Source organism: Malaclemys terrapin, chromosome 1 (assembly GCF_027887155.1).
Source record: "Malaclemys terrapin pileata isolate rMalTer1 chromosome 1, rMalTer1.hap1, whole genome shotgun sequence".
In the NCBI taxonomy this organism is placed as follows: Eukaryota; Metazoa; Chordata; order Testudines; family Emydidae; genus Malaclemys; species Malaclemys terrapin.
This window is the reverse complement of record NC_071505.1, coordinates 237,513,784-237,529,510: the sequence shown is the minus strand read 5'-3', so window position 1 is coordinate 237,529,510 and position 15,727 is coordinate 237,513,784. Positions and strand designations below refer to the sequence as shown.

General features: G+C 41.2%; 1 protein-coding gene across 1 annotated transcript in view; it reads right to left on the bottom strand.

The window, feature by feature from the left end:
* The window catches only part of TMEM182 (transmembrane protein 182), a 31,818-nt gene extending 22,617 nt beyond the window's left edge, over positions 1–9,201 (bottom strand). The window contains exons 1-3 of the mRNA XM_054010292.1: positions 8,815–9,201; positions 8,310–8,409; positions 7,738–7,836 (exon numbers count right to left, since the gene is read on the bottom strand). Coding sequence (XP_053866267.1) covers positions 7,738–7,836; positions 8,310–8,409; positions 8,815–8,955 — 340 coding nt within the window. The 5' untranslated portion in view covers positions 8,956–9,201. The remainder of the gene's footprint in view (positions 1–7,737; positions 7,837–8,309; positions 8,410–8,814) is intronic.
* Positions 9,202–15,727: the final 6,526 nt, after the last annotated feature.

The following is a 15,727-nucleotide window of genomic DNA, read 5'->3' as shown; positions in this document are numbered from 1 at the left end:
CAAAACAATGTAAGGGAAATCAGTTGGGCCCATCCTATGAGTATTGGGCCCATCCTATCTGAAACCCAGCTGGAAACACCATAAATCTTGCCAGACAGTTTTTTCTCATAAGATTTCCATTACTAGCAATTACCCCTGAGTAATAATTACTTCTTTAAACAAACAAACAAACAAAAAAACACTGAATCTTAACAGTAAAACAAACACAATTTTCATGCTGCTGATACATTTCTCTGTTAAATATTTTTCCCTGGAAATGTATAGCTGGAAGGTTTCCTTTATTAACGTACTACACTGCAAGCTGTTGGGCTCAAATATGTGCCTGTATTATCAATTCTTGCTCTGGAGATAGAAACCCTAGAGGTAACATAAGAAATTATTATTTTCAAATGCCATGGCTAATATTTCACAGACTAACCGACTAGAAATGTATGCTAGTTCTATTAGGTTAGTCTCAAAACAGCAACACACCTGCCAAAAATTTGATTCAGTCATTAAAACATAATAGTTGAAAAAACTGAAATTCTCCTCATCTCTACGGACATCTGCATCCATATAATTATGTATTATATGTTAAGTGTTGACCGTGTGTGCTCAGTACTGTACAAAACACAAAATATAAATGGTCAGATGGGATCAGGAAAAAAACTACTAAGGGCTACAGGTCAGATTATTCAGCTGGCATAAATCAGTGTAAAGTCATGAAATTCAGTGGCTTTCTGAGTTGGCTTCAAAGGAGCTATGCCAATTTACAACAGCTGAGGAATGGCTCTTTATTTGCAAATCAATTGGAAAACATCAATTTTAAAATCAAATTAATGTCTTGACTAGGGACCAAGTCTTGCAACCCTCATTCTTGGGAATAGTCCCAAAGAGGCCAATGGGATTACATATGCAAATCAGGACTATCTGCATTGCAAGACCTGCACAATCAGTTCCAGATTTGAAAAAATAATAATAATATTTCTTTACTTCAAAAAACACACTGTAGCAAAAGTTATTCGACAACATAGTAGATACTACTTGAACGTTGGTGTTAAGTGATCTGGTATAAGTAATGAGATACAATACATTAATAATGATATCAATACATTACTATTTTAATACCACATCCTTACTTTTTCAAAGTAGTGTGCAGTGTTATCTGTGCAGTTCCCACTAATATCATGAGAATTATGTGGCTACAAATGAGTATGCGTGGTTCTGATTAATGTGTTTTGATGATTTATTCATTTATTTATTCACAGAATAATTTTGGTTTTCTTTCATTGTTCGTTTGTAACTTTTACTATTTCATGAAATTCAGTGCAAGTGGATCCAATGGCAGCACAGCAAGAGTCTGTAGGTGTTTGCCTATTATCTGCACACTGTCTTTGTAAACTGTCATTCTACCTCCGAAAGACATATGGTGTTTACAAAAGTGAACGTGTAAAGTAGCACAAAATAGTGGTGACTGTATAAAGTGTAACAAGTTACAGTTTTGAAGCTGTGACTCTAACTGTTAAAAGCTGATCATGTATGTGTGGGCAACAATGCAAGAAAACCAGGAACACCACAAAGTACATTTAAATCTCCGAAAAAGCCAAGATTCGTGGCTTGAGTTACCACATCTCTACTGGAGTTGTCCACTGAGTGAGGGCATTTCAGCCTGAGTTTCAGCAGCAGAATGAATTGGGCTCTGTGCCTGATGTTTTGTAAACTTGCATTTGAAATGTATCTAGCAGTGTTTAAAGACAGCCATAAACTCTAAGGCAGGGGTCGGCAACCTCTGGCATGCAGCTTGCCAGGGTAAGCACCCTGGTGGGCCGGGCCAGTTTGTTTACCTGCTGCATCGGCAGGTTCGGCTGATCGTGGCTCCCACTGGCCCACATCCCTTGGCCCGCGCCGCTTCCCACAGCCCCCATTGGCCTGGAGCAGCGAACTGTGGCCAGTGGGAGCCGCGATCGGCTGAACCTGCCGATGCAGCAGGTAAACAAACTGGCCCGGCCCGCCAGGGTGCTTAAACTGGCGAGCCGTGTGCCAGAGGTTGCTGACCCCTGCTCTAAGGCCTCCATCTGCATGTGCAATTTTGATCACTGTCACCTGAGCATACAAGCATTGCAGCTTAAAAACTGAGCGTGCAAAGGAATAAGCAAACAAATGGAGGGTGGATTGAGGCCCCTTTGAACTGTTGCCCCTAAATGCTTTGGGCCAAATTTTCACTGAAGTTAACAGAGTTACCCCAGCAGGGAATTTGGCCTTGTGTGCTATTGAAGTCTTCCAGGGTTAGAAACTCCTTGGCCTTGGTAGACTGTTTTCTTTCCTCTGCCTGAGCAGCTTTAACTGGAAATGATTTTCCCAAATAACTGATCTCAGTATGGGACCGGAAAAGCACGACGATTAGGGTTTCCACTACCGCCCGCAGCTAGCGCCAAATTGTTCCGATATGATGCAAAGCCCATTAAAGTCAAATAGCACATACAGGGCCAAATCCTTTGCCTTTACTTGGTTTGAAAAATAAATAGTTTAGAGAAAAACTTAGGCACCTTTGAAAATTGCATACATATTATATTTTTTTCACACATGTTTTAGCTTTAAAACGTCAGTTGTTGTTTTTACTCAGATTCATAGATTTTAAGGCAAGAAGGGACCACTGAAATAATCTAATCTGACCTCCTGCATAACACAGGCCATAGAACATCACCCAGTAATTCCTGCATCAATCCCATAACTTTTGTTTGAGTTTAGAGCATCTCTTTTGCAATATGCATGTTACAAAAGGGGTGGCTAGAATTTTTTTCAGAAGGAAAAGTGATTCTTTTTTTTACCCCTCACAGTTTCACAGTTCAAATAAGGTGAAAAATAGTTCACCTTCAGGAAGAGACAAACTGTGGAAGATTTTACCTCCAAGTGTGAACGTTTGAGAAAGTTAAGCATGTGAAAATGGGGGTTATAATAGAATTTGTTTTGCAACCTTAAGGTTGAGGTTAAGGTAAGCTGGGACCATCAACAAACAGTAGAAGAACAGATAAAGGGAAGCAATAATATCAATATTTTAATAGTTTCCTTTTGTTGTATGGTTAGTTGAGATACAATATTGGACACTGCCAAACGGATACAAAAAGTAATACACCTCTACCTCCATATAACGCTGTCCTTGGGAGCCAAAAAATCTTACCACGTTATATCGAACTTGCTTTGATCCACCGGAGTGCGCAGCCCCGCCCCCCCGGAGCACTGCTTTACCGCGTTATATCCGAATTCGTGTTATATCGGGTCGCATTATATCAGGGTAGAGGTGTAGGTGAAATCCTGGCTCTATTGAAATCAACAGGAGTTTTGCTATTCACTTCATCAGAGCTAAGATTTCACCCAGGGTATGTTAAGAATAAAAGGATACACTTCTAGTATTTCTTAATTTAACAAATGCTGATCCTGCACGTTGTCAAAAGCTTGTTCTACTAAAATACTGTAGATAGGAGAGTGCTAGACTAAAGATGAGTAAATTTCTGTACTAGCAAAAATGATGATAATGTAAAAAGACATTAAATAGCAAAGGGAGTCATTATGATCATGATAAAGTATTCTTGAATATAAATATCTGCTCTAATAAAAAATTAGACTCAGATGCTGAAAATGAACTTGTGTGGCATGAACTGGATGCCGAAACAATCTCTTTCTTACCAGAATTTTAATGAGCTCCAAAGCAATCCAACTGTTTCTATTTGTATAGTAGGGATGGCTCTGAATATAGAGTTCCTGGGACATAACCTACAGTACAATTTTCCCTGTTTTTAATCTCCTAATATGAAATATTGCTAGGTAAATTATATTTGAGCAATGGATCTATTGGCAAATATTAACTAAAATTAATAAGAAATGTTGATGATGTTCCTTTCTCCCATTCTTATTCTTTGTTTGTCCACTTCTGTGTAATCATATAATGTAATTTGGGGATTCCTTATGAATTTATGAATGACTGGTTGGATGCAAACTCCTCCTAGATTATTAGGAGAGGAAGATTCCACAACATTGGAAAGACAAATTTCTCTGGTGTGCTGCAAAGTCATGGGTTTGACCTATGACCTTGATTGGCCACATTTGACCTCCTCCTGGACTATTAGTTAATATTTTTAAAAGGTCAACAGAACTGTTGACAGTACAAGTTATTTTCCTAGGTAAGCAGTATATGCAACAAGAATCAAATCCTGAAAACACTTACTAATAGGGATAGAGCAAGTTCAAGGATATACAGCAGTCATGTATCTATACATTATGAGACTGAAAGACATCCAGCCATAGATCATTTGAAAAATAATTCCCCCTAGATTCCATAAAATCCTTGATTTGACCTTTGACATCAATGTCACACCAATTGGCCCAATTTGTTTTAAATGGCACTTGTACAAACTCAGTTTTCCAATCATGGTGCAGAAAATAATGTCCTTACTAAAGTATGTTAGAGTTAATCTAGTACAATATCCCAATGTTATTATTTCATATATCTCACTTTAGGAGAGTCTATGTTTTGAAATCTTACACTGTATACATGACAAACATATCAGTAAGACTCTGATGGGGTGTCCACCTCACAAAAGGCCTGAGCAGGTTAAAAAGGGCCAATTAACCTGGTAGACTGTATCTGGAGGAGAGCCAAGGACTGATAAAGTCTAACTGAAGATGAAGTCCATCTGGGCAGGAGCAGGCTGGGGGTAGTATAAAGCTAGGAAGTGGCGAGCAGGAGGAAGCTGCAGGGAGGGGCTCTGCAGTCACTCCCTAGACAGAAAGGAAGTTGGCTAGGGAGGAGTTCTAGGAGGAGAGTAAGCGCTGGGATCCTGCACTGAACTAGAGTCTGGCAAGAAGCAGAGAGGAGTGGCTACTCTGATCAGAGAAAGCTCAGGCTGGCAAATCCTGAGGGGACCAGGAGATAGAGAAGTGAGGTGGGAAGGCACACAGGGAAACGACAACAGGGTCTGAAATTGAGCAGACCATGGTTGCTAGGCATAGTGTCCCTGGGCTGGAACCTGAAGACAGAGGGCGAACCCAGATTCCCTAGCAGTCACTGGGAAAATGGCACTAGACCTGGACTTGGACCGGAAGACTGTCTTATGTGGCATACTGACAGCTTATCCATTAGGACTTTGACACTCCAGAAGGGGAGGACTAAATAGTGACTGGCTAGAGAGTGAAGGCACAAAGAGGAACACCCGAAGTCCCAGAGAGAGAGAGAGGGGCCACGATGTGAGGAACCAATGGAAGGGGTTGCCAGACCAGGCAAGAGCCAGTCCCCAGATCCAGCCATGAGGAGGTGCCCCCAGTGGTGAGTTGTACCCTGTTACAAATCTGGTGAAGCATATGGGCATGGCAGTCACCCCCAATACAAGGGGAGGGTGAGACACCATATTAGAAAGAGACACTGTAGCTGCAGTGTGCAGAAGCCTTTTTTTGCAGAAGGAGAAGGCAGATACACCCTCCCACGTGGGACACTTGAGTTTCTGCTTCTGGTTAAGGGAGACAAAAAAAAACCGAAAGGGGATCCAGGTACTACTTACGCAGGTCCTGGAGAACCAACAGAGTCAGTGGGAAGCACCATTATACCTGCAGAGCTATTTGGCAAAACTGGCAGAACAGCAGCAATATTTATTTAAGATCCTGCAAGAAGAAATTTTCAGAGGCTGCAGAAGGGAACAGAAAAGAGATCTCAGGGCCAGGAGGCCGGAGGCCTGGCAAGAGAGTGTTATGTCTGTGGGCAAGGGGGACACTTAAAAAAGGGAATCCCCCTACCTAGTTCATGACAAGAGGGTTTGTCCTGAAGGGAGGAATGCAGGACAGACTAAGAGTTCCACCTGTTGTGAGAGCAGGAAGGGGAGGTGCCTGTTTTTTCCTGTGGAGAATTGGGACATGTGAGGAGGCATAATCCTCATGAGAAGGTAAAACGTAGCTAGGAAAAGGGCAAGGTTTCAAGAAAGGAAGAGCCAGTTGCCCTCAATAGGGGCGTAGCAGTAGCAGTAGTAGAGAAGGCCAACAGGTCTGTAATGACGAAAAGTGGGAAGGAACTGGAAGGAAGAAATGGTCCCATGAAGACAAAACTGAATGATACTGGGATAAATACAGAGACTAACCAATACAACTCAGAGTCTGAGGGAAAGAGTGCTGAGGGAGAGCAGACCAAGGGCAGGAGTTACAAGAGAAGTTGGTAGCTGTACAGCAAGCCATGCAAGTGGTTTCACAAGCCTTAGAGTGTTAGCAGAAGTACCAGAACACCATGGAAGAGAAGAGTAAACTGCTTCTCATGGTGGGTGACCCAGAGATGGAGCGAGGTGACTTGCAGGCCCAAATTCAGCAACTCCAGGATAGAAGGTACTCATATTCTCCCCCATAAGCTGGTCTATGTCCACAACCCCACACAAGGCATGAGCTGGTTAAATACGGCCAACTGACCTTATAGGCTGCACCCGGAGGAGAACCAGGGACAAAGTTTAATTGAAGATGAAGCCCAGCTGGACAGGAATAGGCTGTGGCTTATATAATGCCAGGAAGTTGAGAGCAGGACGGAGCTATAGGGAGGAGCTCTACAGTCACTCCAGAGAGAGAGAAAGGGAATTGGCGAGAGAGAAGGAGATCTATGGGGAGAGTAAACCTTGGACTATAGAGTGGGCAAGAAGCCAAGAGGGGTGGGGTAGCCACTGCAAATAGAAGAAGCTCACATTGGTAAATCCTGAGGTGGGGCAGAAGACAAAGAAGTGAGGTAGGAAGGTGCCCAGGGAAATAGCAACAGGGTCTCAAATTGAGCAGATGGTGGTTGCTAGGCATCGGGTCCCTGGAATCGAACCTGGAGATGGCGGTGAGCCGGGGTTCCCCTACCAGCCAGTGGACCTGGACTTGGCATATGGACAGCTTGTCCAGTGGGACGATGACACCCTGGAAGTGGAGGACTAAATAGTGATCTGGCTGGAAGATCGAGTCACGGAGAGGGAGCGCCCCAAATCCCATGGGGGTTGGGGGACACGGTGCAGGGAACCAATGGAAGGGAGTGCCAGACCAAGCAAGAGCTGATCTCTAGACCCAGCTACAAGGAGGCATCCCAGCAGTGATCGAAACCCATTATAAACCACAACACAAAGACACAGGAACAAAAAACATCGTTCTGGAGGGAACCACTAACTCAACCAATCAGAGAAAAGCACAAATAAATGCTGTAAGATAATTCATCACATGGACAACCTAATTCTATGAGACTGACTCTAAGTTTAGTGAAGTTTAAGATAAATTTGCTCTTTGAAGACACTAAATGGTTCTTTTATATTCAATTTTAAGAATTTTGGGGGAAGATATTTTGTTTATTGGGAAAACAGAAAACCACACACTTAAAAAGGAAATTTTACATTTGCAAACTATGCCCCCTATCCAGCAAAGGCCTTAAGCCCATGCTTAGCTTTAAGGTTGTGAGTAGTCCCATTGACTTCTATGGACTAGTCACATGGTTAATGTTAAGCATGTGCTTAAGTCTTTGCTGAATAGGATCCTAAATATTATGGCTTCCAGAAATGAGCAGTCCAGTCCTGGTGAAATGAAATGATAGAATTTTTACTTACATTTTTACTTCCAAACACAGTTTAAAATCATATGGACTATGACATTCCAAAGCTCCATTAATTAAACTGTGTGAAATGATAAAGCTACTTCATACTGAAGTATCCAAATTGTTTTCCTGAAACTATAAGCACTGTATACATTTGAAGCCAAGAAAATACTTACTGATTGCAGAGTCATAGGAGGTTGAGTTGTGTTCATCTCGGATAAAAGGAAATGGAGAAAGGTAGGCATGTGTGCAATTCTTAGACGGCGACTGGTTGGCTGGGGGAAAAAAAGCCTAAACATTAATGTCTAGTATTTATATGATCATGAGTTGTATCTGTGCTGAGTAGAACACTTTTAAACACATTCTCTAAAGTGGCAGACTGAATTCTATGGGTACAGCCTCCAAGTTCTTATTCAGGCAAAAGCCTCATTAACCTCAGTGAGGGTTTTGCCCGAGTAAGGGTTACCAGCACTGTCAGCTCCATGCCATCTGGGAATTCCTCGACCTAGGGAGAATGCCCAATTAGGGCAGCTATAAGAGTGATTTGAACTGCCAGAGCAGTAAAAGCAATCATTTTGGGGGCCAGAACTGTGTGTGTGTGTGTGAGAGAGAGAGAGAGAGAGTCCTTATTTATGAGATAATAGCATATAGATAGATAGATAGATATTGCACCAGATGACCAACAAAAAGAATTTCAGCCTTTGCATCAACATGGTAAAGGTAATGTAAAAATATAAACTACACTTACTGTACCAGAATTTCCAAATATTGTTAGTGTCCTCTTCTATATCTCCAGCAAACCAGCACCTCCAGAAGAAACCTTCATGGTGGAAAGTGACCTTCTCCTCCTGCGCAAAACAAACACAATCTTTGTAGCCTGAATGCATGAGCACAGTCAAGGCATTTTCAGGTAGCTAACAGAATCAAATCCCATCAAATATAGGATTTTAGTTGAAAATAATAAGAAAACGCATCTTACTTGAATGCAGATTATTTAAAGAAAACCTGTACAATTATAGCTCCTTTGTCGAAAGCTCAGATTGCTTCTCGTGGTTCTGAGCACAATGGGCCTGATCAAAGCCAAATTAAATCAATAAAAATCCACTAACTGCAGTAGGCTTTGGATCAGGCCCATAAACACCAGAGTCAAACTTAGTGTCCATACAGTATGTTCTTTCTACGTGAAGAAGAAATTTTCACATCTGTGAAACTAATGCCAGCTATTATTCTGAAGAAAAAATATACATACTAACCGTGGTATTGTTTGGACCTTCTGAACATCTTCCAACTTCTGTAGCAAGAAGCCAGTAATCTGTCCCAAAGGCCACCAAAAAGAGCAAAACTCCCAGCGCCCCGAAGAAGCCTCCAAAAAATATCCCCACACTCAGTTTCATCGTTGATTTGTTTCCAAATGAATCTGAATATTTTTTTTTATTATTTTAAAAATCAACCCTCTCAAAGTAAAAAATTAGGCAAGTGGACAAAAGTGCTGGTTGGAGAATGCAGCCAGTGTTTGAAGAAATTTCTCTTTCCTTGCCTTTCTGTTTTTCCCTGTGCCTGGTGGGTTGATTTTGTGTTCCCAGACTTGTGTTCCACAAGGCTGACTTCAGCCTGACAGATGGAAAGGCCCTTCTATTTTAGGACATTGATGGAAGAGCTTTACTCTGTTTCTCTATCAAGGCGTGGCCAGTCAAAAATAGCTGACCTTCCCCTAACTATCCAGAGAGAGACAGGGAGTGACTTGAAATATTATTGCAGTTGGTGCATCAACAACAGTGGAAGGGAGATGAAGTTGCAGCGCCCTCATCATTCCACTTGGGCTGGATTACAGCACATAGTTACAAGCACTTCCAATGTGTAAATTTGGCAGTGAACATTTCTCTTGCCATTAGCAGGAAAGAGAACACACACAAAATCCCAACTTGAATGAAAACTTTTGTTGTAAATTCGGTTTGCTTTAAAAGGGAATATTTTACAATTAGCTTCAGTTAATTATGCTAGATTAAGTCTTCAATTGCTTTACTTATTTATTCAGATTTATATACAATATTTAATAGCACCTATCCAAGGCACTCAGCCCCCTATACATATTCAACTGCAACTCTGTATAACGAAAGCAGTCTCCAAAACCAGAAAGAGAATCAAATCCCTGCAGCCACAGGTCCCAGTCCCTGCTGCATAAATGTTAGCCCTTCTAAAAATGCCCTGAAGGCCAACTGAATATAACAAGGGAATGAATTCCTAAATTCCAAGTCCTTCACCGAGAAAGCCCTACCAGCACCCTTCTCTTTTGATGCCAAGTGAGCATTCCCAAGAATATATGGCACAACATGAGTACACGGAACATGCCCAAGAACGGGTGCCGATATGGCACAATGCACCAAATCCTCCAATCCTTACTCAGGCAAAACTCCATTGATTTCCCATCCTGGGAAGCAGTGAAGTCAAGGGAGCTATGACAATTTACCCCAGCAGAGGATCAGCCCCAGAGAACCCTTTTATTTTGGATAAGCTAGCTACCCCACCACAGGATCACTGCTGTCAGCAATCGTTCTGGATCTTACACAGGCGTGTTTGGGGAAAGAAAGTGAAAAAGGCTCCCACTGCCAACCAACATCAAACCCATAGCAGAAAAACCCACAGCTGAGTGGTAAATGTTTTTTCAGTGTCTGGATAAGATTTTACACAATTAGTATATCTAACCAATGCCACATCTGCAGGTTGTTAGAAGAGATATTTACTGCAAACCTGATATATATTTATAAAGTTAGAATAGTCCAAAATGTAAGTGTGATATTCTTTACGGCAATGGCCCTTTTACACTGGACAACTTAGACACATGAAAGTAAATGCATTTTTCAATCAAACAGATTCTATGTCAGTATTTCCTTTTCTTTAGAATCACTGATACTATTTACTTTGTCGCACTACAAAGAGGCCTGTGCAGTGAATGTGGTTCAATTATAAAAGAAAGTAAAGCAACTTTTATTAAGGGATTAGTCCTGGATTAGAATGGTGTGTTCTACTAACAGAACCATGGAAAGTGTCATGAAACAGTTATTTGAAGTCAAAGTTATCCTATTACCTTAGGAACTATTAATTTACAAATCATTTATGCTCAAAGCTCAACAAATCTTGATCTTGCTACCACTGAAGTCAATGGGGGCAGGGGTGTTGCCATTGACTACAGTGGATCTAAAGTCATGCAAGTTCCTACCATAAGTAAAACTTTCCAACATTGTCTTCCACATATTCTATTATTTGTATTCTTTTTTTTCCAGACTGATGAAATGTGTTGTAACACAATCTATTATGATGTCGAGCTTTATTTAATAACTGGACACAAAAGGTCAAAGTGAGCTGATGTGGAATTCATTTTGATTTGCTGTACATCATAGATTGCCTTAAAGAATATTAATTCCCAATTTTATGAAATATAAATGTATTTCCAATTTTATTAATTTATCCCATCAAACATATCAGTTGGAAAACACTGGTGCCTGTATTGAGAAGTATCAGAGGAGTAGCCGTGTTAGTTTGGATCTGTAAAAAGCGACGAAGAGTCCTGTGGCACCTTATAGACTAACAGACGTATGACGAAGTGGGTATTCACCCACGAAAGCTTATGCTCCAATACGTCTGTTAGTCTATAAGGTGCCACAGGACTCTTTGTCGCTTGTATTGAGAAGGTGAACAAGCCTGAATTTGGTCTTCTTTACGATATTACTCTAAGTGAAAATAATAATATTAATACTTACAGGGGGTCCCCGTTATACTTTGGGGCTGCGTTCTTGAAAAGGGTGATGGATATCGAAACAACAGATACCAGGGAATTTTTCCCCATAAGAAATAATGGCCCACCCTGCCTCTTTCCACCCAGCCACCCCCGCCCCACCTCTTCCCACCCAATTCCAGCCTCTCCTCCAAGTGTGCCCCATCCCTGCTCCTTCCCCTCCCTCTCAGCACCTCCTGCACACGGGGGAACAGCTGTTTCGTGGCGTGCAGGAGGCACTGGGAGGGAGGTGGAGGAGCAGGGCCACTGGCAGAAAGGAGACTCTGGGGAGTGGGGGGTGCTGGCTGCCGGTGGGTGCTAAGCAGCCACAGAAAAACCACACAAAAGGTGAAGCGACGGATATGCGGATCAGGACCGACGTTAATCGGAACACATTCCCCTACTGATGAGCAATGGATATGTGAAATGATGGATAAGGGGGAGATGTATACAGGGACCCCCGGTATATAGTTGATTTCTTCCATACATCTCAAATCATTTTATGAAGATGGATAAGCATAATTATTCCTATTTTTACAACTGAGGAAAGTGCAATTGCTTATCCAAAGTTAAAGAGTGAGTTAATGCCAGAGCAAGGAATAGAACTCAGGTCTCCTGACCCCAAGTTTTGTACCATACCCACAGGACTACAGATTGTGAAAGTAATAAAATGTTTAGTTTAATTCTTGTTATATAAGCCTGTGCAAGAGACACAGGCTAGGAGCATCTTCAGTGCCTCCCCTGCCCCTCCATTTGTTAATTTTTTAATACCTTATTTTTATGCATTTATAGCCCATGTCATGACACTGATGCACAACTTGCATGCATGATTTATCCCTGTCATATAAGAAGATAAATTTCCATGCTGGGATATGTAAATCTGTATTTATTCATGCCATATATACACAAATAAAAAAATTTGTTTCCTCTAAGCTTACAGAAATACATGGAATACCTGAAACATTTTACCTCAAACATTCTATTTTCCCTTTTGTTGCTAACAATAGAAACAACATCCTAAGCCTGGCACCCCCCCAAGCCCGGCACCCTAGGTGATCGCCTGGGTCGCCTGCCCCTAAATTCTTTCTTATAGCAGAAAGAAGGAGAGATACCTATGGCTCTAATCCTGCAAGCACTTCCACATGTAACTTCACTCATATGACTAGTTCGGTTGAACTCAATTGACAGCTACATCATTCGCTATGCAGTTCAAGTGTTTATTTTTAAAATACTGTACATGTTGTGTTTTGGTTCTTAATTTAGAATGTTCATTCTGAGAGGCCCTAATTTAATTATTCTCTTCTTTATTTATGGCATGTTCTCTGGTGTTCATATCTTCCAAATACTCCAACATCTTTGATATTATTCCTTTCTAAATTGGGAATGAATCAGAAGCCATATTAAGACTTGTTATGTCCTAATGAAAATTCATGTTGTCCACCACTTGAATACTTGCATTAAACCCTGGAGGTTCATCATTAGAAAGTAAAATCAATCAAGGCAAAGAAAAGAGTCTCAGTCTTATCAAAATAAAACAATCATTCTTTTGAATCTTACTGTAAGGTCAGTCACTGATTCACAATATCTAATGCCCATAAGTGTCTGTAGTAAGACTAGGATTTTAAAAACAAAAGTTAATTGGCCAAATTCATCCCTGCTATAAAAAATTCCACTGAGTCAAATGAGTTTATTCTAGGGATCAATTTCTCCCATTATGTCTAATTTTTGTTAACTGATTTTGTTACTTTTTAGTGTGGCAGACTGTAGTGAAGGATCTAATAGAAAGGATTAATTCAGATATACCATTTAAGAAAACTGACAACATTTTTAGGATTCAGTCTGTTTTGAATAAGCCTACAACTGACTCCTAACTCTGCATGTTTCTATCTATTTACGTGTTTCTATGGCTCTGCTGTAAGTGCAGCATCTGAACACCTCCCGAGAATTTAGAAGTGAAATAACAATAGCAGTCTGCCTCTTTTTTTCTTTTCCAGTGAGTAGGAGAAATGGCTTGATTAGTCTAGTTGGGGAGAGGGGGTATTTGTTTGCTTGTTTATTTTTGTGTGTGATTGAGTCAATGTTTTGTGTGTATGTTTAGATTTGGCAAGCAGCTCCTTATCTGTGCTGGCAGATACATCCATGATCTAAAAACAGCATTTTATACTGGCTTGTGTCTCAACATATACCAAGAAACTATTATTGCAGTTGCTGAGAAAATTGCTCCTGCAGTTGAATCCTCCGAGGACCTCATAGCCCATTAACTGCTAAAGAAAGACATGTTAAATAGCGTTGGAACGTCTCGCTTACTCATTCAGAAACTAGTCCACAGGAACCATCCCCGATTGGATTATATGTTATCCATTACATCATATTCAGAATACTGGGCATGCACGCTGGGTGAAAATCATCTGGCCTAGGGACCTCTTAATGTCTATGGAGTTAGGCTATAAGTCATTACAACAAGGCTTAAACAAGACTAAAGTGGTGCATAGGCTGTGTGCTGGTCCTCTGCAACAGGGTGAAGGTAACCCGTTCACATAAGGATTTGCAAGTGGTTCAATCCTCAGCCATGCTGAACTCATACTTGATGCAGCTTATAAAGAAATAAAGGTTGCCCTGAAGTTCCTTTATTCTTCCCTAATCCTGGGCACAAAACCAGCCTCCTATACAAGTTAAAGCTGCTCTAACATGCATCAACAGGAGATCAGCAGAACACATCACACTTTGGCCCTGTCCCCGTCACATCCCCTCTTCACCCAGGGATACCCCACTCCAGCTGGGATGCTGGGGGAATCCTCAGCTGCCTCTTTGCAGTAGCTTTAAGGTCACTTGGCACTGTCTGGAAGCACAAAGTGACCTTTGTCGGACTCAGGATCCTTCCCTACATGTTTATATGAGATAGGTATCATAAATTGGATTAATATTTTGTATAGGCACTGCTCCCAGCAAATGCCACTGTGGGCACTAGCTATCTGACAGGTGAAAAGTTTCCCAGTGTGAATCCATGTTATAGTCATATGCAAGGCAGATGTTAACAAAATGTATCTGAGAAGTGAAGGCATTAATACTCCTGTGATGGAAGTGGAACTGCTCTGTAATAATTTATGAGTGCTGTCTGCTAACCTGATTACTGAATGAATGAATGAATGAATGAATGAATGTAGGACGAACAGGACTACAGCAGTTTCAAAATGGTTGAGGGCAAGTTGTTTGGGGGAACCAGATTAAGACACAGGCACCTGCTGGGATGTCTGCCTGGGCTACCATCAAGGAAGAGTAATACTTCAGGTAAGACACATGTAGACTGTTATTCTAAAGTCCTTTCTCACTAAATGTTTTGTTCCTATTATTAATACAAACAATACTTTGGTTTAAGCAGGCGGTCTGATCGCTATATACTGCTGGCCAAAGACTCCCACAAAGAAGAATCACGGGTGTCTGAACTCAGTCAGAGATGCCTGGTAAGCACAGTTGATACACGGAATACTGTAGCCCCAAGCCCAGCCTAGGAGTGGGAAAATTGTGGAATTCCACCCCAAGACAGGTAAAGGCAGAAGGCCTGATGCCTGAGGTGTGTTCATAGCATCCAGAAAAAGGGCAAAAGTGCAGCCCTGTAATCATGACAACTCTATCCTAAGATGTCCTTAAGATGCTTCATGAAAGTCTGAAAAGTGACACAATCTATTTGCCTTCCTGAAGGATTATATTCTGTTCAAATAAATGATTAATAAATTAGTAGTGTCAACAAAATAACGTAGTCTACTTAGTTCAGATTTGTGTTGCTGGGACAAAGAGGGTTTACTGTTGTTCTTTAATCTCTGAGGTAACATAAAATTTATCTCAGATCTGTAGCAAGCAAGAGAACAGGCAATGTTGTATAACACCTCAACCTCTAGAAATCTTAATGATCTAATTGAAATGTAGTTGGAGAAGCAGGGCCTGCAACAACTCATACCTCAACTGTTGAAACATGGTTGATATCATGAACCAATCGCTTGTACCCAAGCTACTCTTTCAAAGGTACTTTTAGGCTACCTTTAAATTTTATTTTTGCTCATCCAGCAACTCTGCCCTAGAAAAAGTGGCCATAGTTCTCAAATTTTGTTTTAGGACAAGCACATCCTTTGGTGTTTCTAGGACTGTAGCATCATTCCATAGTCTTAACCATATGCTTGGGTCTCTAGGATTTCCTGGTTGTCCTGTCAGAGATCTTCTGATGTGATATGTGACATGGAGTCAGCAGGATCCCCAGAGCTCCAAGCATAAAATGCACAGATTCAAGGTGCGTAGTTTAAAAAAATAGTTCTAACTTATTAACACAAAAAAAAAATAGATAAAGAGACAAAAGTTGGTTCCCTAATTGGGCCTAGATCCCTTCAGTGTCTGCAGCCTAC